Source organism: Brachyistius frenatus, unplaced genomic scaffold (assembly GCF_029030835.1).
Source record: "Brachyistius frenatus isolate BFR_SWC_R1_liver_20210118 unplaced genomic scaffold, ASM2903083v1 Contig_70, whole genome shotgun sequence".
NCBI lineage: Eukaryota > Metazoa > Chordata > Actinopteri > Embiotocidae > Brachyistius > Brachyistius frenatus.
The window spans coordinates 815,419-838,289 of NW_027210669.1; the positions used below are offsets into that span (position 1 = coordinate 815,419).

The 22,871-nt window shown below is 44.4% G+C and overlaps 1 protein-coding gene across 2 annotated transcripts; it reads right to left on the reverse strand.

Annotated features, from left to right (window-relative positions):
* Window positions 1–2,129: 2,129 nt before the first annotated feature.
* Window positions 2,130–22,252, reverse strand: hdlbpb (high density lipoprotein binding protein b). Of its 2 annotated transcripts, XR_011311276.1 has the most exons (29): window positions 22,166–22,252; window positions 20,321–20,400; window positions 19,248–19,349; window positions 18,898–19,049; window positions 18,435–18,650; window positions 16,853–17,059; window positions 15,799–16,014; window positions 14,665–14,871; window positions 13,211–13,318; window positions 12,762–12,866; window positions 11,928–12,006; window positions 11,181–11,320; window positions 10,951–11,055; window positions 10,734–10,847; window positions 10,577–10,663; window positions 10,201–10,332; window positions 9,380–9,598; window positions 9,060–9,281; window positions 7,899–8,117; window positions 7,501–7,642; window positions 7,143–7,270; window positions 6,948–7,052; window positions 6,661–6,795; window positions 6,017–6,160; window positions 5,725–5,904; window positions 5,516–5,632; window positions 4,620–4,778; window positions 3,638–4,476; window positions 2,130–3,596 (listed from the first exon to the last, which is right to left on the reverse strand). XR_011311276.1 is itself a non-coding variant. In XM_069707624.1 (28 exons), exons 3-28 carry the CDS (start codon window positions 19,321–19,323, stop codon window positions 4,384–4,386), a joined length of 3,807 nt encoding a protein of 1,268 aa, XP_069563725.1. In that variant the 5' UTR covers window positions 19,324–19,349; window positions 20,321–20,400; window positions 22,166–22,252; the 3' UTR covers window positions 2,130–4,383. The 2 variants fall into 2 exon arrangements, 1 of the variants encoding a protein (XP_069563725.1); XM_069707624.1 differs by having other exon boundaries at window positions 2,130–4,476.
* Between the last annotated feature and the right edge of the window lie 619 nt (window positions 22,253–22,871).

Below are 22,871 nucleotides of genomic sequence, written 5' to 3' on the forward strand. Positions count from 1 at the left end.
ATCTTAACCAAACATCCGGAAACAAACTCTGCCCGTCAAAACCAAAGAGCGCTCGGCGTCACGACGTCAAGAGGCGCCTCTGACGCAACAGCGACACCCCGCGGTAGAGGTCGGAACAACGTAAGCCCCCCGCTTACTGTATCCAATCACAGTGGCTAAGATAGGCAGTTGCTCCTGATGGCATGGAAACATGTTGGCTACCATAACTTTAACAAAAGTCAAACTTATAGCATGTCGTCAGAAATAGCACATATATCATATTTCTTTAATGTCGTCCAAAATGTGATAAAAAGTCAGACTATAGCATGTCACCCAAAGTATGACATCATATTTTGAACGACATGCTATAGTCTGACTTTTTTATCATATTATAGACGACATACTATAGTATGACTTCCGTTCAAATAGTTCAACACAATAGTGCAGTTGTCAGTGTTGTCGTCTCAGTCTAAAGGTCCTTGGTTCGATCCCCTCCTGGGACTTTCTATGTGGGATTTGCATGTTCCTGCATAGGTAATAATGTAAAAGTAAAACATGTCGTATAAATCGCATGTGGTTCAAAATATGATAAAAACTTACCAAAAAAAAAAGTTCTATGAAATTATGAACAACATAAAATAAGGTGAGTAGACTCTTACCTTTTGTCATCTGTTCAGCCTTCTCTTTGCTGCATGTGTGTCAACAAGTTTATCGTATTCATCCAGGATCAAGCCCCACTGTGAGGTTTCTAATGCACTGAAGAAGAGGCACATTGGACCACAGTCAGCTGCTGCCCGGTACCAGAACCACTCTATGTTTTTATATAGAAACACGCTACACGTAATGAAAACGGTTTCTTTTCTTCTTCACGGAGCACTCTCTCACGTACGAGCTAATTCTTTTTCTGACGTAATCGCTGCAGGGACGTCGTCCATCTTCTCCGTGTCTCCGGTGAAGGCCGAGGGCCCGGAGGAGAACAGCGCCCCCGACAGGGAGGTTCCCAGAGTGCGCCTCTCCCCCACCATGCTTTATACATTTTCACTTGTAGTTTTTGTTTTCTGTATTTTGCATTGCACAGGCTGTTACATAACAAATCTTCTTGAATGAAAAGATGCTACGAATAAAACACCAAACCTGCTGCTTCTGGTTCTCTTTTTTTTTTTTTTTTTTCTTCACATTTTTATTTAGAGTAGGAAAAAAAAGAAGTCCGTTCACTGACATGTTATTGCAGTGTTGCATCAGTCACACCTCTTCCAAAAATGCTGTAGACTAAATTACTCATTAAGGCCAATAGTGGGATTTTTCAAAGCTTCTTACAGAAGTAGCGGCTGCGTCGGGGCGGGGAGGGGGGGTGGGGGGGGGGGAGGCAGGTCTGTCCTGCCATTGAACAACAATGGAGTGATTTAAAAATGCAGACTCGGCAGCTAAAAATAGACAAATGGCCTGTTCGCTGTCCCACAAACATAATGACGCCATAACTGGAGTCTTAAGTACGTAAAACGCGTCCCTGACAGTCATCTGCTCTGTGGTCCTGGTGGCTTGCATAGTCGACTTGGATTATTTATTCACGTGTCGTCATTTCTGCTCCAGCTTTGACTTTTGAGGTGGACCCTGAGGGTTTGTTGTTTTTCTTTCTGCTGACCTCTCTGGTCCCGAGCTTTCCTCGGCCCTCTCGCCTCATTTAAAGGAAATAGATTCGGCTTTTTGGATGAGAAGATCTAAAGTGGAAAAGATACACCTACCAACACCTTTAAATCTCAAATAATCGATATCTCATTAACGATTGATGAACTGGAAAGGAGAAAAACATTTCTTCTACCCAATATAATATTCATCTTTTTGTCAAATCTCTTGCTAATTTATTCTTGGATAGTTTTTCCCTTTCTGGCTTTCAGATGTAAATCAAGTTAAAGCAAAATTAATGACCTAATTTATTATTAGACATTAATGTGACAAGCCAAAAAGTTTTACATGGAACTAACTACAGCAGTGGAGCCGAAGTTATTTCCCAAGAAGGGCCAAACTAGAAATACATGTTCATGTTATGTAAAATTATATTTCACAAAAATCTAATGTATTTTACAGAAATTTTAAATCTAAATTAAAATACTACTCTTTAATCTGCGCAGTATTTTTAATTCTTTTCCAGAAATTATTGTCCAAAACCTGTTGTCTGTCCTAAATGTTGTCTTATCAGGGTGCCACTTCCTCAATCTGTCGCTCTGCTGAACATTGCAGCGAAACTCACGATGTGCTTTGTAGCTGCACAAAATGTACAGTTCATAGTCAGCGCTGTTGGGATTTTACAGCATTTAAGAATAAGGAGAATCAGCACGAGCGTTTTAAATGCCACGTTGGACCAAAACAAAGAAGTTTGGCCCAAAGGCCCCAAAGCGGGCCGCTCCGGATCACAGCTTTCCAAAATCACCCCGTTCACTACACGGTGCAATACATTCACTGTCCACCAGTTTATTTAAGCATCTGAGCAAGTTATGGGACACGACGGCAGCAGAATTATTCCTGCTCATGACAGTAATCTTTTAACCATAATAACTATTTACTAATAAAAACGTTACAGCTATTTATGTATAACTTCCTGTAAAACCGAAAATTGTTTCTCCATTTCCGTTTTTGAACAGCTGGTGACCTTCAGGTGTTGGTTGGAGTATTTCCCCCTTTTCTTTTTTTTTCTCCTCTTTGTGCTCTTTATCATATTCAAGTCTTTATGCTAAGCTAGGCTAATGGCCTCCTTTGATTTCCTCAGCAGAGGCAGATACGAACTATTCCTTTAACTCTCCGTTAAACTGGTTAAAATAAAAAATCCGGGCCAGTCGAATAATTTAGGATCAGGACGTGTTTTAAGTCTCAGAACCGGATAAAAGGGGCACCGAACATTTCTGCTACGAAATATCATGAAATCCGCGTGAAGCACTCGTACGAAAGAAAACCGAAGTGTTGACAGTGAGTTTCTTTTTGGGGAGGGGGAGGTCCCATTTCACGCAGCGAGTGTTGGCGACGGTAAAAACCTCTAAATGAAGAGAGACAAACGGACAAAGACCATGTAAAAGTTTGGTTCAGCTTCATTCAAATATACATCTTAACTTACACACACACACACACACACACACACACACACACACACACACACACATAGTCTTTCAAATATGCCGGAAACCAACGACAAAAAAATCCCACACAGTTTAAAAAAATAGCGAAAAGTTCTTTGTACACTTAGACATGACAACCGTTGACATGATCCCAAACCCTGACGCACAACATTCACTCCCAAACAGAAGGTTTGCAAGCTACAGTGAGTGCTTTTATAAAAACACATGATCACAGTAGTTCAAATAATTTTTTTTGAATAAATTAAACAGTCGTGACAAAAAAAAACAACAAAAAAAAAACAACCAACAACCTTCGTTACAAACAATTCTCGCAGGACTTCCACGTCTTTCGACTACAGCAGCTGTTTTTGCTCCCAGCTCATGAAATAAATAAAAACAACAACAACAACAACAACAACAACAAAAAAGGGATCTAGAAAAAAACCAAAAACTAAAATAAGCCTCTCCTGAACCCACCGACACGCACACACTTGAAACACGCAACGCAAGCTCATTGGCTCACCAGCTGGAGAGGCGAGCCAATGAGAAACCTCCTTGTGAAAACCACAGGAAAAGAACCTTGAAAGATGTCACGGTTTACAAACTCTTCTTGCACTATAAAACAGACGTCCCTCTCCGTCTCTGTTTTTTTTTTTTTTTCTTTTTTTTTTTTATAAGCTTAAAAATCCAAGACGTAGCCGTCGGATACACGACGCCACCGTGTTTGTCTGAGGCTATCCCTCCCGCTGCTCTCTCGCTCAACTCCCGTGATTCAGCAGAGTCAGCAGACTCTGAAACATTTCTAGTGTACTGCAGCGAGGTGATAGTTTGGCAGTCGGAGGAGGACGGGGAACAAAAAAAAAAGAAAGAAAGGAGAGGTTTTTTTTTTTAAATGTTACGGCGAGACCAGCCGGGGGGAGTGGAGGGGGGAGGGGTGCAACCGAAGGGCTGAGCGGGACAGCAAAACTATGAAGAGAGCACTCGACGTTCATGGTTTTTTTTCTCTCAGGAGGAGGAGGAGGAGGAGGAAGGGGAGGAGGAGGTACTTAGAAGAGAGACGGATCAGGGGGAAAAAAAAGACAGGATAGTTCTCCCAGAATTCTTTGTGGCTGGTTGTGGGAGAACTGTAAGGGTTTACAGAGAAAGAGAGACGAAAGGAAGGTCACTAAAGAGAGGAGGAGGAGGAGGAGGAGGAGGAGGAGGAGGAAGGCGAGCAGCAATTTGATCCGAGATTTGTTTTGTCTCTCGTCATCTACTTTACAGAAGTTTGTTTTTGTTTCTCTCCAGGCGAGCAGCTTCAGAACTTCTTGGGTCCCCAGGCCGACGCCTGCTTTGGGGCCACGCCCGTCCCGAACGTGGGGAAGTCCTCCGCACTGCTCATGTCAGGAGCCTGGAACAAAAAAAACAAAGACTTTGATTTAATCTGCCTCTCCTCCTTTCAACAGATTTTAGGAGCTAAATCAATAAAAGGGATCATTTTATTCACCACCTGACGTTCATATAAAATCCCCCCGCCCTCCATCCTCCCCCCACCTTGTTCCCTGCTGCGTTCCAGGGGGCGTCCCGCACCACGAAGCCCTTCGCAGGACCTCCGCTGCTGTCGTCCATCCCTCCCGCTCCCCCTCCTCCCCCGTAGCGAGACGGGGGCTTCATGTACGCCGCCAAGGTCTCCGTCTCCGTCACGCTGAGCATCTGAGAGAGAAGCGAAGGAAAAAAAAAACAACAAAAAACGCTCATCAACTCCCGATCCCGCCACGGAGCCGTTTCACCGTCTGCACACGAGTCCGGTTTCCATTTTTTGTTCCGAGAGTGTACTTATAACCTCCCAGACCGAAGACCTATAATCAACCCTGAAGGTGCAGAGTATCTTATCCTGTTCTAACAGTAATAATCAGGCCTCGCCCCACATTCATAAGGCCATTTTGGGCATCACCTGAGCTGGATGAATGTAAAAACTAAACTAATTCAATTATTTTGATCCTGTCCTACGTTGTAGTTGTTCACCACAACGCTCTTTTTTTTTATTATTATTTTTTTTTTTTACCAAGTCTGGTCTTTAAGCTTTTTTGAGTGTTATTTATCAGCTGCTTTTGCTTTTCCAATCTCTGGAAACAGATCCAGTAACAACAAGGGTAAGAAATGATGCAAAATAGAGGGTTTTTTAGAAGACAACCTTAAAAAAAATTAACTCCCGCAGTGAATGTGCCAAAATATATCATAAACAGCCTCAATTAGGAGGTTATGATGACTAAATCATGCCTGTAATTTCATTAAAACAAAATATAATGAAAAGGAAAAAAGAAAGATATAAAACACTGAGTGATTATATGTTGTTTTTGTTTTATATTTTCAAACATTTTCTCTTTCTGGTTTTGAAGCTTTTAATGTACTATGTAGTCCTCAGTCTGTGTTCATCTGCTCCAACTCACATATTCCTCCTCCAAGTTGAGCAGGTGGTCGATGGCGTTGTCGACGGTCTCAGGAAGGCCCGTCACCGTCACTTTGTCTGGCTCGTCGGAGCCCGGCTGAGGGAACCGGATGTCCACCTGAGGAACAAGGAGAGAACTTATTAGAGCGCGTGGAAGGACAAACTGAATACATTTTTCGAGTTCAACTATGAACCGGCGTCACGTCCGACCTTGAACTCCTCCATCAGCTTGCGGATGGCTTTGCCGCGGGCGCCGATGATGCGAGCGTGAGTCCTCGGGTCCAGGTGGACGTCCAGGCTCACCATCTCCTGCAGCTCGGCCACCAGCTGCTGGATGGCCTGACGGCCTTCTTCCACGTTGCGCTCGTACCCGGAGATCACGATCAGATCCTGGGAGCGGAGGCGGAGAACGGAGAGACGGAACGACGGGTTCGATGATCCGACAGAAGTTGAACGTGAAGTCAGTTACACAAGAGAGCGAACGTCCATTTAAAACACGCACCTGCTGCTCGTCTCCTTTGTCGGGGAACTGGATGCTGACGTCGTGGTCTTTCCTGATCTGAGAGATGACCGCTCCTTTGCGGCCGATAATCTTGGGATGAAACTTTGGATCGACAGACATGGTGACCTTGAAACTGCGCAGAGCCTGAGAGGAGACGCAAAGCACATCCTACATGAGATGTTCATTCATGATTGTTATTGTGGTTAGTATTTAAAAATAAGAAAAAAAGAAATACATGCTAAAGTTTTACTAGTTCGATGTTTCTAAACTATTTATTTAGCATTTTAATCCTTAACTTTATAATAATCTGTCGCCAGTGTGACCGTTTTGTCATTCAGATTTTTCATAATGTAAATCCACTGTGTCTTTATTCTTTCTGAGGCTTTGTCCATTTTTTCCCCTATTTAGATTTTTTTTTAGGAAGTTTATCCTTCTCTGAATCAAGTGTCTAAGGGGAGAGGATGTCGAATGATGTGTAGATTTTAAAGCCAAATGTGTCATATTTGTCTTTACGAATGAAACTCGATTGACACCCGACAAATGCGACAGTAAAAGCCAGCAGGAATTGCGTCACTCCCGCCGGGACAAGCGGGTAAAACGTGTCCACATTGTGAGGACAACTGGACGTGGTTGAGTTTCCGTACCCGGTCCTCCTGCTCGGCCTGCAGCTCTTTGACCCTCTCCAGCAGACCGTGCTTGGCTCGCTCCACGTTGGCAACCAAGCCCGTCACCTTGATCACGTCCAGCTGCTTCTCCGGCTGCGGCACCCAGATGTTCACCTGCACGCGCAAAACCCCCCCCCCAAAAAAAAAATCGTCTCAAATCACTGATATAACAGAAGAAGAAAAAAAATCGGATCAGCATTGTTCATGTGCTGAATGTCAGTTTGACCAGAAGATGGCACCAGAGAGCTGCAGAGTGTCGCGCTCACCTCGTACTCCTCCATCATCTTCCTGATTCCGGTGCCCTTCTGGCCGATGATGTAGCGATGCAGCTCGTAAGACACCTCGACGTCCTCTATTATGGGCACCAACGCCTGACGGAGGAGGCAGTGACGGCGAGAGATCAGATGAAAAGAAGAAGTAGGAATAAACGCCATACAGCTGAATGTAGAAATGGTGCCTACCAGCAGGGCAGCTTTCGCCATTTCACACTTCTCCGCCCGCCCAGAGATGGTGATGAGGTCACATTTGCGGGGGACAAACTCCGCCTCCGGACTGACCTCCCCGTTCTCATGCGGCGACGCCTCCTGACCTGCGGGTTCACCACGGAAAAACAGATTAAAAAAACCGACGAGCGCGCTCTCTCTCTCTCCTTCCCCGCGTCCGCAGACTAAAACAAGCAGCTGAGATTACAGCAGCAGGTCGGAGGACAAACGCCGAGTCAGCTTTGAAAGTAAAACCTCCTTTTGTAGCGTCCACATATTAACAACGGCGCTGTTATTCTGGCTGCAGGTTCACATGGTGCGAGGTTGTGTTTCTCACCTGCAGTGTTGTCTTCTCTCTCGGGGAACTTGATTTGGACCTCGTGCTCCCTGGTGATGTGCTGGATGCGGCAGCCTTTGGGCCCCATGATGGCGCGGTGGTAGCGCTGAGGGATGGCCACCTCCATGCTCACCTGGGACTCCTGAGAGGAGACAACACAAATCCTGCTCAGTTCTGGATGTAAAATAACTGAGCACAACAGATCATGTTTGCAGCTCTCTTGCTCTCAAATGACTGACGGTTAGTTTGACCCCCCCCCCCCCCAAAAAAAATGATGTGTTTTGGTGTTGCGTCCTGAAAAAACCCACAAAAAAAACCCACTAAATGCCCTCATCGGATTCCTGTTCCTGTCTTCAGTTGAAATTGTTGCAGGTTAAAATCAGTTTTCCGTGTCTCACCAGGTCCTCGATGATCTCCTGGATGCGTTTCTTCGCGGCCTCCACGCAGTCCTTCGCTCCCTTCAGAGTGACCCGCTGGCTGTTGACCCCGGTGCGAGGGAAGCTCACCGCCACGCCGCCGTACTCCTCGGCCAGCTCCCGCAGCACCTGGCCTCGCCGGCACACGAAGTGGCGGTGGTGGCGAACGTCTACCACCATGCTGTCCTCCACCACGTCATCCTGGGGAGGGAACGGAGGCAGAGAGGGAGCGTTTCAGTCGATTCATCCAGTGTTTGGGGCCTCGATAGAAGATGAATTGGTTAGTTAATGAAACAGGTTCTATGATCTGAAGATTCCCATCAGACATCTGAGAAATATATCAAATTAGGGAAGAAGTTGTTGTTTAACATTTCAGTCACGAGCAGCATTAATAACGTCGAATCTTTTATGATGATGACACGCAATATTATTGCACAGTTAAACTTTAGCACAGAAAACCGCTCCACACTGCCAAGAAAATGAATATGTTTTAAGCATTTTATGAAATTTGCTGATATTAACCTAACGTATGAATGCCTTGATAACAATGTTGCTGAGGTGCTCAGTGACCTGGTGGTTCCTCTCAGAGTTTCTGGCTCAGAAACATCAGCTGCATCGACTGAGAATTAAAAAAAACAACAACAATTTGTTTTTCAAGACATGCGTGTTTTTCTATTCGGGGATCGACGTGTGGAAAACCTTACCGATAAAACTAGAGATGGATCTGACTGGGATCATTTTAAACTCACCGTTTTAAAAAACGAAAACAGACATCATTGTATTGTTGATGATTTAAATGCAATTTATCGTTGAGTTTCATGTATTTTAAAGACCAACCTTTGGACATATTAGCACAGGCTGTAAATACAGCGGTATATGACAGTGGTTCATCTTCTGCTTACATAAATACAATAAAAGGTTCTTGGAATTTGCATCTGTCCAACCTGTTTTAATACACACATTAAGTTATCAATGTGATTTTGGTGGATTAATGTCCAATTGAATAAAAAATGTAAACTAAATCGACCATATAAAGCAACAAACGGCCAACTGGGTGATAAAAGTAAGAAAATAATCACTATTGAAGTTACATTTTTGTGTTCTACCGTCGAAGACAAATCGGATCAGTGCGGAGGTACTGACCAGGTTTTTCACCAGACCCTCCAGCTCTTTCTGGGCCTGACGCACGGCTTCCTCTTTCCCCACGATGGTGATCAGCTCCTGCTCCGTGTCGTCGGGCGAGGGGAAGATGATGCGGGCCCCCGTCCTGTCCCGCACGCGGCGAATGTTGGCCCCGCCCCGCCCGATCAAGAATTTGTGGTACTCTGGTTTGGCCTGCAACTCCGCTGTGAAGTTGTTGACTTGCTGAAAAGGAAAACAAGGATGGCAGGAGAGGAAAAGGATGTAGATATTTTCTCTCGGTGTTTGAATTCACACTTTTATTTCCTCCCTCTCCCACCCACCTTCTCTTCGGCCAGCTGCAGCAGCTGCTTCTTGGCCTTCTCCACCTCACCGGCGGGCCCTCTGATGGTGACCTTGTCCGAGCCGGAGCCCTCGGAGGGGAAATGGATGTGGACGCCGCCGCAGTCCTCCATGATGGAGCGCACGAGGCAGCCTTTGGAGCCGATCAGAGAGTTGTGCAGCTTGGCTGGGATGGCGACCTCCGTCTCTTTAATGTTGGCCTGAAGAGATGACGCGAGACAGACGGAGAGTTTGAAACAGAATATTTCCGTGGCTGAAACAGCATTTGTCTCTTTCCTAACAACTCCCAGATATGTCAAAGAACATAATGAATATTCTGTCCTGAAGTTTTATTCTACTGAAATCAAATCTAAGATCTTAAATTTGACCGCTTGTAATGCTTTTAATAAGAGATGACGGGTAGTGAGGGAGACAGAGATGAAATCTAGACACACGGTTGTTGCTTTAAACCACATCTCATGGTCTTCCTCAGCAGATGTAGTTGTGATCGTGTGATTAAACCAGAATGTGATGACAACTGAGTCGCTTCCGTCTTTTGACGCAAGATGTGATTGAAAAACTGGGGGGGAAAAATTATTTTGTTTTTCTAGTCATTCATCACTGAATAGGACCATCAAGTAAATGAAGCATAAATACAGGTAATAAACATTAATTTTATGTCTCAATATTTTCATTAAAATGTGTTGTCTTAATAAGTCATGAAAAGTGAATGAGTCATTTTTGAGGGAATCATGAGGGAAGGTGAAAAAAAAAATATCTGTGAGCAGCAACAAATGATAAAAAATGGCGTCCGTGGTCTCACCAGTTCTCTCTGGATGGAGAGGATTCGCTCTCTGGCTGCCTCACAGTTGCTCTTCTTCCCCGTGATGACGATCATCTCGGAGTTACTGTTCTCTGTCGGCAGGTCGATCTTCGTGTTGGTCTCTTCACGGATCTGGTGGCGTGAAAATCCACTTTTAATTTTCTGTCCAAAGCGTAAGATAACAATCGACTGATGACAGCAGCAGAAGTTATAAAGGTTGTTTGTTGGATTCATTCATAAGCTTACACATGCTAAATCCTACACTAAAATTATTGCATGGACGATACAATAACAAATAATAAATGTTAAAGCCATCTCGTAACATTAAGTGACTGCTGTCAGATGTTAAAAAAAAAAGAAACGTTTAAAGTCTCACTTTTTTGATGTTGGCGCCGCCCTTCCCAATAATGTTCTTGTGGAACTGCTTGAAGATGGGAACGGAGAGCGAGAAGCTGTTCTCGATCTGCAAAAAGAAAAAGAAAGTGTTGGAGAGACAGATAGACAGACGAGGGACAGAAAGCGGTGGTTCGTACCAGGTCTGCGATGATTTTCTGGAGGAACTTGGCGCATTTCTCCACCTCGTTCTTCGGCCCTCTCAGCTGGACGATATCACTCTTCTGTGACGGGTCGGGGAAATTGATGATGACCTAGAAAGCGGCGGGATAACGATCGTCAAATTGAATCGGAGACGAGTCGCAACAGATGATTCACAGCGACGACGGGTGGAGATGAAGCCGAGAGAACACCCACCTCAGGAAACTTGTCTCGGACCTCTTTGATCTTCTCTCCTTTCTGCCCGATGATCGTCCGATGGAGCTTCTGCTCAACGATCAGGTCTTTGGTGCGCTCGTTTTCCTGGAAACGAGAGGAGGAGGGGGGGGTGCGTAAACATAAGCGCTGAAGAGCTTCCTTTAAATTTATACGGACCTGTACGAGGAAACGAAGGAAGGAATCGACCTAAACTTTGACCCCATTCTCACCATTCTCTGGACCATCTCGATGAGCTCCCTGCGCGCCAGCTGCACTCCTTTCGGGTCTCCCTCGATCCGGACGAGGCCACTTCGCTCCGAGTCCTGGGGGATCCGCACCGACACTTTGTACTGCTCCTTGATCCGATTGACTGCAGGGAAGCAGGAAGTGAAGCATTGGTGAGGCAGAGCAGGGAAAAATTAGCAGGATTTTTTTTTTTTTTTTTTTTTTTTTTATACCTAAAGTTGTTGGAGGACCAAACAGTGGCTGCAACAAGTTCATCTTAAATTTAGCACAGCAGCTGAGAGAAGAATCCAATTCTGTACAAATATGTGTTACAGCTCTTTCCCTTTTTTAAATGTTTTTTTTTGGAGCCCTTACTTCATTTCTCTCAACATTTATCACTCAGTTACAGCAAGGTTACTTGTCACACTTTTGAGTGAAACTGAGGTTAAATCAGAGAGTTTATATGAAGCTTCAATAAAACCATCTGAGGAAATATGTGTGATTCACTCACGGCTTTTCTTTGATAAAGTTTGCACTGAATCAAAAGCTGTTTTAAAAAGTTTTTATGGCATGATTGCCTTCATTTAACAGGATAAAAGTACAAACAGGTTGGCACCATCTGCAGAGAGACTGATGACCTGTGATAAAGGTCACATGTTTTAAACCGTCCAATCACTTTGAAGTGTTTTCAGTGTCCCACTGAGATTCCAACTTTTAAAACCCCGGCGGCTTTCTTTCGTCCGTGTACTCACTGTTGGCTCCGTTCTTTCCGATGAGGTGTCTGTGGAAACGCTGATCTATGATGACTTCAGTGTAGTCCATCCTCACCAGCTGCACACAGAAGGAGGTTTAAGGTTTGTCAGTGAGTACGTACATGTTTCACAGTGATATCTCTTGTTGTTTCTTCAGAGTCTCTCGGTGTCTTTATTCAGTGGTCAGACAGGAGTGAACTTAGAGCTCCTCCAGAGCTTCTCATACAAACAAAGAACACAAGGAAATATTTATCTTCCAATTATAATTTTATTCATGCAGGTCCTCATATTGTATTAAATTTCCCATGTCAGGCTGCAACTAGTGATTATTTGTATAACTGAATTATCTGCTAATTATTGTCTTTATTTATTGATTCATGGTTTGGAAAAAGTACCCAATCACATTTAAAATTTGCTTCTTTTGTTTGACACACAAAAACACATTAAGTTTACAATGAGTTAAAACATAGAAAATCAGTAATCCCTCACATTTAAACAGCTGGAACCATCAGACGTTTGAGATTTTGACATGAAATGTAGATTGACTCAAAATACAATAATCTACTTGAAAAATAGATCACTACTCTTCTATATGGTAGTTACTTTTTTGATTTGTGAAAAGGTTTTGAACCCTTGTAATGTACTAATATATAAGTAACTGGAACAAACATTGAGATGATCACTGATGTCTTGTATGAAGAAATATTGTTCTAAGAATTAGAATCGTTAACACAGAAACTTAGATTTAAGTGCATTCAAGTATATCTTTAAAATTGGTTGTATCGTAGCTGGTTTGTTGAATTCAGCTGTGTGCGTGCGTGTCTGCATGCTGACCAGGTCCTTGATGATCTCCTGTATCTGGGCCTGCGCCTGCTCCACCTCCTCCGTCGGCCCCTCGAGACTGATGCGCTCCTCACCGTCCGTAAACTCTATGTGAACCTGCACACACCAAACGGAGACGACCCAGTTAAAGAGCCTCCTCTCTTGCCCCCCCCCCTCCCCCCTCCCCTGTGCGGAGTCTCCACGGTATCACAGTTCATTAAACGCAGCTCAGGTTTCCCACTGAAAGTATCCTCTGCAGTCACTTTTTGCTCCGTCAAGATTTTACAAGACGAACAATCCAACAGTATTTCGTCCTATTACAGGAGCAGGATGAGGGATTTGTGTGTTATCCCCGGCTTCTAAGCCAGATCATCCTCTCCTCTCCTCTCCTCTCCTCTCCTCTCCTCTCCTCTCCTCTCCTCTCCTCTCCTCTCCTCTCCTCTCCTCTCCTCTCCTCTCACCCGAGGCAGCTGCTGTGTGATCCTGCCGATGTTCTGTCCTTTCTTGCCGATGATGAAGCGGTGCAGCCAGGCAGGAGCGGTCACCTCCACCACCATCACACTCTTGGCCTGCGCAGGGCGGAAAATGTTTCACAGTTCAAACCAGGTTAACAAACTCAGAGAAGCCCAAACTGTCTCAGCAATCACTCATTGACAGTTTACATTAACGGCATGTAATGCGGGTGCTCGTAGGGACGGCCGACAGATGATCCCCCCCCCCCCCTTCGGCTCTGCAAGTTTTGATTCGCTCTCAGACTCAGGCCATACACACACACACACACACTGATTCCATCCACACCGGCCTCTTTAGCACCGTTTCATAACTAACATGCCTAAAAAAAACAACCTCAAATCACACGAGCGTTCACACACACCAACATCCCACTCAAAACGACTGATACACCGTATGTGGCGACTCTTCAGATTGTGTGACCTGCAGTGTTGATTAGCCGGAGGCGAGAGGAGCGAGATGGTTTGGGTAAGTGGACCACACAATCTGATGGATACGATGAAGGGCTGATAACTGGCCACGGGACATCTTGCATAAAAACACAAAGCTTGTGTCCCGCTCATGTAAGACAGTAGTAGCGTCACAAAATGCAAAAATGTAACTGCACAACACCTACTAGCAGACAGAAGAAGATCAGCAACATCTGGAATTTGCTATCCATGTTAATTTACTGGTAGTCAAGGCACATGTTGTTTGTGAGTCATGTGACCAATCACGAGAGGACAGCGAAGCGTCTGCTTCTAAAATTCAAGCTTTCAAACAAAAATGTGTTGGCAAGGTTTTCTAAAAAAATCTCCGTTTTAGGGTCCTAAAACGCCGGAGTAGTGTGGATGCCAAACGTAGCAAGAATTATTAATACGAGAAGATATTAGTGCAGATTACAGCAGGAGCTGTTTTCAGGAAACAAACCACTCTGATGCACCTTCTTTTTTTTTTTACGCTACCTGCGCAGCACCAAACAGTGGACAGACAAAGGTACTAGTGACGAGCTGGTGAAACCAGCCGAGTGTTTAGCACGAGTCCGGGGAGACAAAAACCAAAGCTAAAAGAAAAAGAGAGTGAAAATGGGATTAACAATCACCACTTAACCAGAAAAAAAATAAGTCAGGAGCAATTTTTCTACAAATATTTAGAGATGATGTGTGCATTAATCACAGGCCTGCCATAGTGAACAGCTCTAAACTCATTATGTAGATGATGATGGGTGTTTTGATCCATACATTAAATATCTAATAAATCTAAATCACATAAAGTATGAAAAAAAAAAAGAAGAAATTCTGTTGATGCACCATGTAAATGCAACACCATCAGGGGCCTTTGCTGCACGTTATTCCCCACAGCTCCGCCTTAACTGATCTAATGCAGGCAAAACCGATGACATCAGTCCTTTATTCCTCCTCCTCACCTTGGCGTAGACCTGCGTGAGCGCCGGCCCCAGTTTGTCCGGCTCCCCCCTCAGGATGATGGTTTCCGAGCCGGAGTCCAGAGGAGGCATCTCCACCGACACCCCCGTGGCCTCCAGGATCTCCTGCAGGGTGTTGCCCTTCGGACCGATGATGTACTTATGCTGAGACTTCTTCACCTCCACGGAGATGGTCGTGGTCTTCCTCTTCTGCAGGGCGAAACGAGGACAAAACAATAATACATGAATAGAGGTAAAAGGAGGCGAGCACAGAGGGAGAGTAGAGGGACTGTGAGCGGTTGGAAAAGAGAAAATGTATTTGTTTTCTACACTCATAAATATGCACTAAATGACATTAGCATTCTCATCCGGTTGTTCTCCGGTGAAATCCAATTTTCTCTCCGTATTATCTCCGGCTTGTCTATCACCGGAGCTCATCTGGTGCACACACACACTTCCTCTCCATTTTTCTCTCATCCATCTTATACACTTTCTTTTGAAAGAGGATGGGCATCAGTGTGGGGTACAAAATAAAGTAACACATCCGGTTTTAGATTCAGGCGGCGGAGCGAACGAGAGACAACAACAAAGTTCCTCTCTGCGGTGAAGCCCTGACCTGAAACCTCGGCCTGCTTTCTCTCAGCGGGTCCAACGGCAACGCCTGAAACGTCTAAAACGTCAGCGCACATCAAGCACAGACTGAAAACGGGCACAAACGAACCGAAAAACATCTGAATGAACAAAGCAGGAAAGTAAACACGCGAGACGCTTTTATCAACTGTCCTCCATCCAATTTTCATGGTTTGTTTTGTTTCCTTGTTTTTTTTTTATCTTGTGTTTTCTTCGCTCACACTGATATTTTTGTGAATTCTCAATTTAGAATGCTTCAGAGATTTTGATGAAAAACACAAAAGCTGAAATGTTTTTTTCGCCCATTGAAATAAATAGGAAGACAAGAAATAGAACGAAAGGAAGATAACAAACGACAGTCAACCCCGTACGATGACATGTATTTTGACATTTTGGACCACATATGATACACGTGAGCTCAAAGGGCAGAGAAATAATAATTCAAATAGTAAGTTTAAAAGGCCTGAACTGGCCACGACTCGACGGCTTCCTCCTGAACAGACTCACCTTGTCGTCGTAGATGGCTCGGATGCGGCTGAGCGCCAGCGCGACGGCCTCCTTCTCCCCGGTGATGACGATCTCGTCCTTCGGCAGGCTGGGCGGCGGGATGCTGATGCGGGCGCCCGTCTCCTGGCTCAGCTCCTGCACCAGCCTGTTGTGGGCGCCGGCGATGAACGGGTGGAAGGCCTTCTCCAGGGACAGACGCTCCACCGCCCGCTTGTCCTGGTGATTCGGGGAGTTTGGGAGTAGTCGTCGGCAAACAGGAGAGACGTTGAAACGGTAGAATGTGTGATTATTGGTTTTCCTGATGAGGTCATGCAGTGTCAAGAAATCCAATACTCCGCTGTCGATGAACAGACAGTTTTAGTCTTCAAGTCAAGGTTGATTAATAAAGGAAAGCTTCGGACGAGCAAGGTGAAAGCAAGTCCAGTTCCCTTCAGATGACACTCAGACGGACTGAGAATCTTCACCGACAAATAAAATCTGTATTTAATAGGTTGCAAATTTCAAAGCCAATTGAAGCTCTGGCTAGAGTTGAGCTTCGACAGCATTTCACTGAATCAGACTCGAGTATCAGCTCCAGTTATTAAATCCCTCATCGAATCCCATGAAGTTTAGTTTTCAGTAAGTCATAAATAACTCCAGATCAAAAGATGCTGTAATTAGCTGTCGGGCGAGAAACCAGAAATATTACAGTTATATTTGTAGCCACTAAATTAATCAACATTAACATTAATTAATCCGGCCTAATTAACTGTGACAACTTTGTTGCTACGGCGTTAAAATGAGACGAGAAGTACAAGATGAGAAATACTGACTGCTAATTAATATTGATTGTTTTGCCACATTCAAATGAAACAGCTGCAACTTTTACTGACTTTAACGGGTGATGACATATACTGGATTAAAATAAGGACGTCTCCACAAAAACACAGCTCACTAATTCTCTGGTCTTTTCTAATAATAATAAAAAAAAAATATATATATATATATATAAAACTTGCCACTCTTAAAGGTTTCATAATAGATTAGCTGAGCGGTAACGGGACCGCCGACTGACCTGCTCAGCAGAGATCAGCAGGATTTCGTGGCGAGCCTTCTCGATGCCCTCCTTGGTGCCGGTGATGCGGATGTTGGCGCTCGGGTCGTCGGGTCGTGGAATAGCGATCTTGGTGGCCGTCTTCAGCTCCAGCTCCTGCAGCTTCTCGCCGTTCTTACCGATCACGAAGCGGTGGTGCTCCTTCGGGATGGCGACCGTAGCCGACGCCTGGCGGAGCAGAAAGAAAGGGAGTTAAAGGGGAAACAGAAAGTAGAAACACTCGATCGGGACACATCGCCTTGACTGAACAGATTTGATTGAAATCTCCAGAAAATTCTTGCTTGTTGATGGTGAAGCTTCATTTTCCACAGTCTGATGCTAAATACTTGTTTTTTTCTCATTTCTCACATCTCCAGTTCACCAAGGACAGTACTTCAATAACACTTATTCAAATCAATAAAAATGTGACTTTTCAGTGAAGGAAAGAAATAAATTCAAAAGCATTCGACCTTGCGGCAAGAACAAAGTGTTCTTCCTGCATTTCTGTATCAATGCAGCTCAGCTAAACAGGTGAACCTCAGAGCACCAACTGAAGTAGAAATCAGCATGTTTTGCTGCTGGAGCCCAGAAATGCCCCCCTCACCTTCCCCCTGGGAGCTGACGGTCATTTTTCAGCCCAACTCTTTGTCCTGAACCGACCTGCCGGCTCCGATAGGATTATTCAAGCTGCAGCGAGTATCAACTACGTCTCCGGGATCTTTGGATTGACGAAAATGTGTGAGGAGTGACGTAACGCTGCCGCTGTGATGCCGTCACTGGAAGGTGTTTCTAAGTTCTCCCGCTGAGAGTGAAAAGTTTCTCTGCACTCGAATTAAATCCGAGTTTAGGAAATTAACGAGGAGACTTCCAGAGAGTCCCCGGTTTGACTCCCGGCCAGCTGGACTTTTACTGCTCTCTCTCCTCTCCTGCTGCCTGTCAACACAGCACTATCTGACCAAACCTCCGCAAGAGAAACAACTGACACCCGAGTGATGTGGAAACCTGAAGCCTGCACTGCACATTCAGAAATTAAGCCATTTTAACAATTTCTAAGCAGGTCATTGAACCTTTAAAAAAAAAAAAAAAAAAAAGAAGCATATCAGAAACAAAGTATTATTCAAAGCAGAGTATTTTTTTGTATGTTTTTGAAAATGCCGCAGCAGATCTTTAAACTTGTCTCATTCAGCAGTTTATGGTGAAATAAAATAAATAAATAGTAAAAATACAAATAGTTCAACACCACCACACACTGCATCTGGACCAATACGCTGTCGGACGATGTATTAAGATACGAAGAGTACACTAGTAGTGACAATTTCATGACTGCCTCCAGTAAAATAAGCTTTTACAAGTAATATTACGGTTTAAGTAGTTTAAGGTTTGCCAAACCAGTGCATTATTATTGATAATATTTTAATTGCATTATTTTCATTACACTGTACTTCATTTTTTCTGTTTACGCTTTATTTAGCAAAAAGAGTTTTTCAATAGAAACTAACCAAACGCTGAGTATTCAACAACCCCCGACTTTTAATACACCTGTGAGAGGCCGCGGTGAACTGACCTGCGTCTGCAGCCGAGCTACGATTTCCTTGCGAGCCTTCATGACGGAGTCCAGTTTGCCGGTGACCATGATGGACAGGCCCTGGTCTTTGGCCAGGGACAGCTCGATGTGCGCTCCGGTTCGGTGCATGATGTCCAAGCACACTTTGGCCTCCTCGCCCTCCCCGAACTGGCTGTTGTCCTTGTAGCGACGCTCCTCCAGGGGCACATGGAACACCTGAGCACAGAGGAGGTTCAGGGAGGGAGGAGGTTACACTTTCAGCCTCTTTTTTTGTGTGTGTGTGTGCTTTTAAAACAGGGGCCTCATCGACTTGCAGTTAGTCAAAAATATCTAAAGAGCAGAAAAAAATGCACAACAGTTAAACTATTTCTTACAGTTTCACATCTTTGTGTGAGCCGAGAGTTGATAATTCAGACCTTCTTTATGAACATTTTGCATGTGTGCACTACAGTGGCTCCCTGACCTGGGTGATGATAGACGCTTTAATGGGCCTGATCTTGCTCCCCCATGCCGAAACCGGCTCCCCGGCCTTCTCCCCCGGTGCCCCCTTCTCCGGCAGCGGAGGGAAGGCCTCCAGATAGGTAGGGATGTAGGCCTCATCCTCCGGGACGCAGCCTGGCCCGGAGAGGCCAAGATAAAAAAAAAAAAGAAAAAAAAAAAAAAGACAACATCAGGCAGTCAATAAGTATACTGAGAGAAAAAAAGGCTGTGACTAAAACGTAATACCTGCCTCTGAAAAAACCCTAAAAAGATTCGTTTTATTTCTCTTGGGTAAAAGGTAAAACAAGTAAAGAGAAGATAGCCGGACGTTACCTGAGATCTCCTGGTCCTTGAGGCCACTGCGATGCTCTGCAAAGCTCTCCGGGGTCAACACTGCCACTGAGCTCATGGTTCAAGACTTATTCCACTATTCCACTATGACATGGGGGAAAAAAAAAATTGTGTGCAGAAAACGACAATAAATCACAACCCAGAGTCTGCATGTAATTTCCTCTGGATAAAATACTAACTGGAAGATCCGTCTGCAAAAAAGCCCCCAAAAACACAAAAGCCTGTTTCGTAGTAAGTTCCTTGCATTGTTCTTCTGCCCTCCCTCGTACGTGCACCTCTCTAAGAAGCCCCAGAAGAACCACAGCGCCTCTGCGGTTTTGCTACGGTGCACCGATGCGGCACGCTACTCCTGCGATGCTCCAATTAACACTTTACAAGCCTCAGACAAACAAACCGTGCCGCAAAGCCTCGGGGAACGAGCTATCACAAGTCAAACACTCAGAGCTGCCCGAGACTCAAAAAAACCAACCGCCGTTTCCTTGTGATGTGCAATCACAATCACAGGACCTTGTCAGCTCACGATGTAACAGCGGGTCAACCACGTCTTCCCCAACACCCCTCTATTAAAAAAAGAAGCTTGAACTCCACCACTGTGTGCGAAAAAGCAATTCTATGAACACAGACAGTCTTGTGATTTAATAATATTTGTATTTATGGCTATTAACTATTGGCATAGTACCTGTTTTCTAGTTCCAGAATAATGTTTGCACTGGTTTTTCTTGTTTTTTTTCCATGATATTTTTTGCTTTTTGATGTCTAAGATGTTTTTTTTCCCCCTCTCTTAAACAGGCATGTAAATCCATCCCCGTGCTGTGTGATGATTCTGGCTGAAATGTTACGATGTGCTCTCAGCACGTGTTAAAATCAGAACCGCCGCATAAACTCTGCTCCTGCTGGTAAAGACATCACCTCATCCCCCCTCTCAGCAGCTTAGAAAATGTACCTTGCACTAAAAGAGCTGCGGCTCAAGGAAGTATGAGGGGAAAAAAAAGGATACAGAAACATTCAATTAAAGCTGTGGAAGAACTGATCGTACAAACAGAGCCCGGGCTTACCTGCAAAAGGTCGATTGCCAGAGAGTCCGTCCAGTTAGCGGCTACCGTAGGCGCTTCAGTGTGAGTGTTTGTTTCAGCTCCTGGATGCACAGGAGAAAAATAAAAGAGGCTGAAAGTGAACGACTGTAAATAAAACAAAAAAGGCTCTCCAGCACGGAGGCTGGGTTAATACTGCAAACACCCACACTGCACTGTAGCTTATACTGTCTGCATGTGATTCAATCTCCTCCCCCCCGCCACCCTCCTCCCTCCCTTCTCCTCTGCGATTTTACAAATTCAACAGGAAATTTGAGCGCAAATGCTCCGAAATACCGCAACCTGGTAAACAAAACAAAAGTATGATGCCTCTTGCTTTGTTCGTTGAGCCGTGGCATCTTGTGCCCGGTCTGTCACACATTAAGAACGAGCTGCCAAACGTTGCTTTAAATTTCAACGGAGGTCTCAAAAGTTTCTTAAGATACGGTCGGCAAACATTTTGGGGGGGGAAACGCGTCCAAAGCGAAGCGCAAGATGTGGACATAAAGCGTTTATTTAATACCATACAGCTTCAGCGAGGAGCCACAACATCAGAGTTTTCCCTTCTATTAGGGACAGCACGTAAGCTGTATTCTTAAATAGATTTTGCAATAATAATTGTCCAAATTATGTGGTTTTAAGTAAAAAAAAAAAAAAACAACTGTTACCACAGCACCTGAGCCTTTCAGGAACTGAGGGGGAAAAAACCCTGTTCCTACAAAACAGCATGGAAGATGGTTTTAATGGTTTTAACATGAAGCGGAGATGAGAAGGAAACTTAAAGCGAAGTGGCGGGATGTATTTTAAAATTCTTCGTGGTCTGACATTTGCAGCATTTCAGGAACAAATCAGGTCCTTTTTTTTTTTTTTTTTTTAAATTTATTTATCCATTTTCATTTATTTGCCTTGCCTTAAGTCTTATGCACACAAATCCTATAATAAGCTTCATAAGATGTATGCCATTGTTAAAAGATGAAAACAACAAGAACAGCTGATATTTCATCCAACAAAGAAGATTAAAACAGGCTGTTTCACACTTTAATGAATGCAGCCGATTATCTTACTTTTGATGCTTAAAGTACATTTTGAGGAATAATGGTGACGTTTAAAAAATAATAATAATAATAATAAAAACGGGGCCTTTTATTTGTGAGTCTTTACATCGAGGTCCTCCAATGCATTTGTTAGGAGGACCGTTGTAAAGCGAGGACACTAGACCGAAACAAAGAGCACCTGTCTCTGTTATTACTACCAGCTGCTCTCTGCAGAGATATAAATATATATATATAACAATAAATAATAATAAGAAGAAATACAGACAGCTGCATTAATCTCGCCGTGCACGATGCAAAGCCACCGCCAAACGCACCACCCCCCGGTCTCTCCCGGCCGACCCGGTGTCCCGGAGGGACGGCTGGACCCGCTAGCCGACCCGTGCTACCGTTAACCTCTGCTAACACTTAAAGCTAAAGGGTGAAGCTAAGCTAACGCACGTCGCCCCGCGCGCCCGTCCGACCTCGAGCCGGAGACGATTAAAAGGACTTTCTGATAATAACCGGCTAAAAAACAACAACAAAAACACACAAACAAAAACAAGCCCCGAGCTCTGCTCGCTCCCGGGGCGCTAACCTCTACTGTCCCCCCCCCCCACCACCTCCTCCACCCTCCTCCACCACCACCTTCCTTCGGTGTAACAGGCGAAACCGGCTTTTATCGCCGACGCTGCCAAGACTCTTTGACTCCTTCTCCCAAACTGCTGCTTATACTTGGATAGGTAAATAAAAACGTAAAATAAAAAAAGTGAGGGTAAATTAAATACAGAAATCCTACCTTTCAGAGAGAAAATGTAGCAGAGGGTGTGTGTTTGACAGGTGATGGTGTAAACACAGATGTGATTGGTCGACGAGCATTTCCTCCGCCGGCGGAGTGATACAAAGCCCCGCTCGCGCTGCGGACTCACCGAGTATAAAGCAAATGCCGCAGTATCATTGCGCAGCGGGAGCATCCGAGCGAAATAGATCCGCGCGGGGTGAACGTCGCTCCGCTCACTCGACAGACACGTGAAGGAGTGAAATACTTAAAACCAGCTGTTCGGACTGATCTTAGATAAGTGGTCTTATCTGCTCCTCGCCGCGTCTCACGTCCGTTAAACTAACCGGGTCTACTTCTCATTCATAATGGCCTGCGTGCTCTTTCAGGCTTCGGCGCGTCATACTTTTACAGAAGTTATACGCAGCTTGCAAATAGAGAAAAATTAAATTAATAATAAAAAATAATAACACCAGCTGGGTGATGATTATATGTATAATAAAGCAAAAAAAAATACTCCGAGTTAGAAAACAGAATGAGGGTTAACGAGTAGAAATGATGAAATTTCACTCTTTTTATTAATGGTAAATTAATTGATGGGATGTTGACAAAAGTTGTCAAATAGTCCCAAGTCAATGAGATATCATTTTAAGGTAAGTTATGAGCAAGTTACAGTAACTTCAAGTCAGTGTACTAGAAATAATAATAACAACTAATTCTTCCCCTG

Coding starts and splice junctions, on each gene's coding strand:
- hdlbpb (XM_069707624.1), bottom strand. CDS start 19,323: ATGAGCTCAGTGGCAGTGTTGACCCCGGAGAGCTTTGCAGAGCATCGC. Junction 9,599..10,200: donor TCTCCATCCAGAGAGAACTG/GTGAGACCACGG, acceptor TCATCTCTTCAG/GCCAACATTAAAGAGACGGA. Junction 6,796..6,947: donor AGATGATGGAGGAGTACGAG/GTGAGCGCGACA, acceptor TTGCGCGTGCAG/GTGAACATCTGGGTGCCGCA.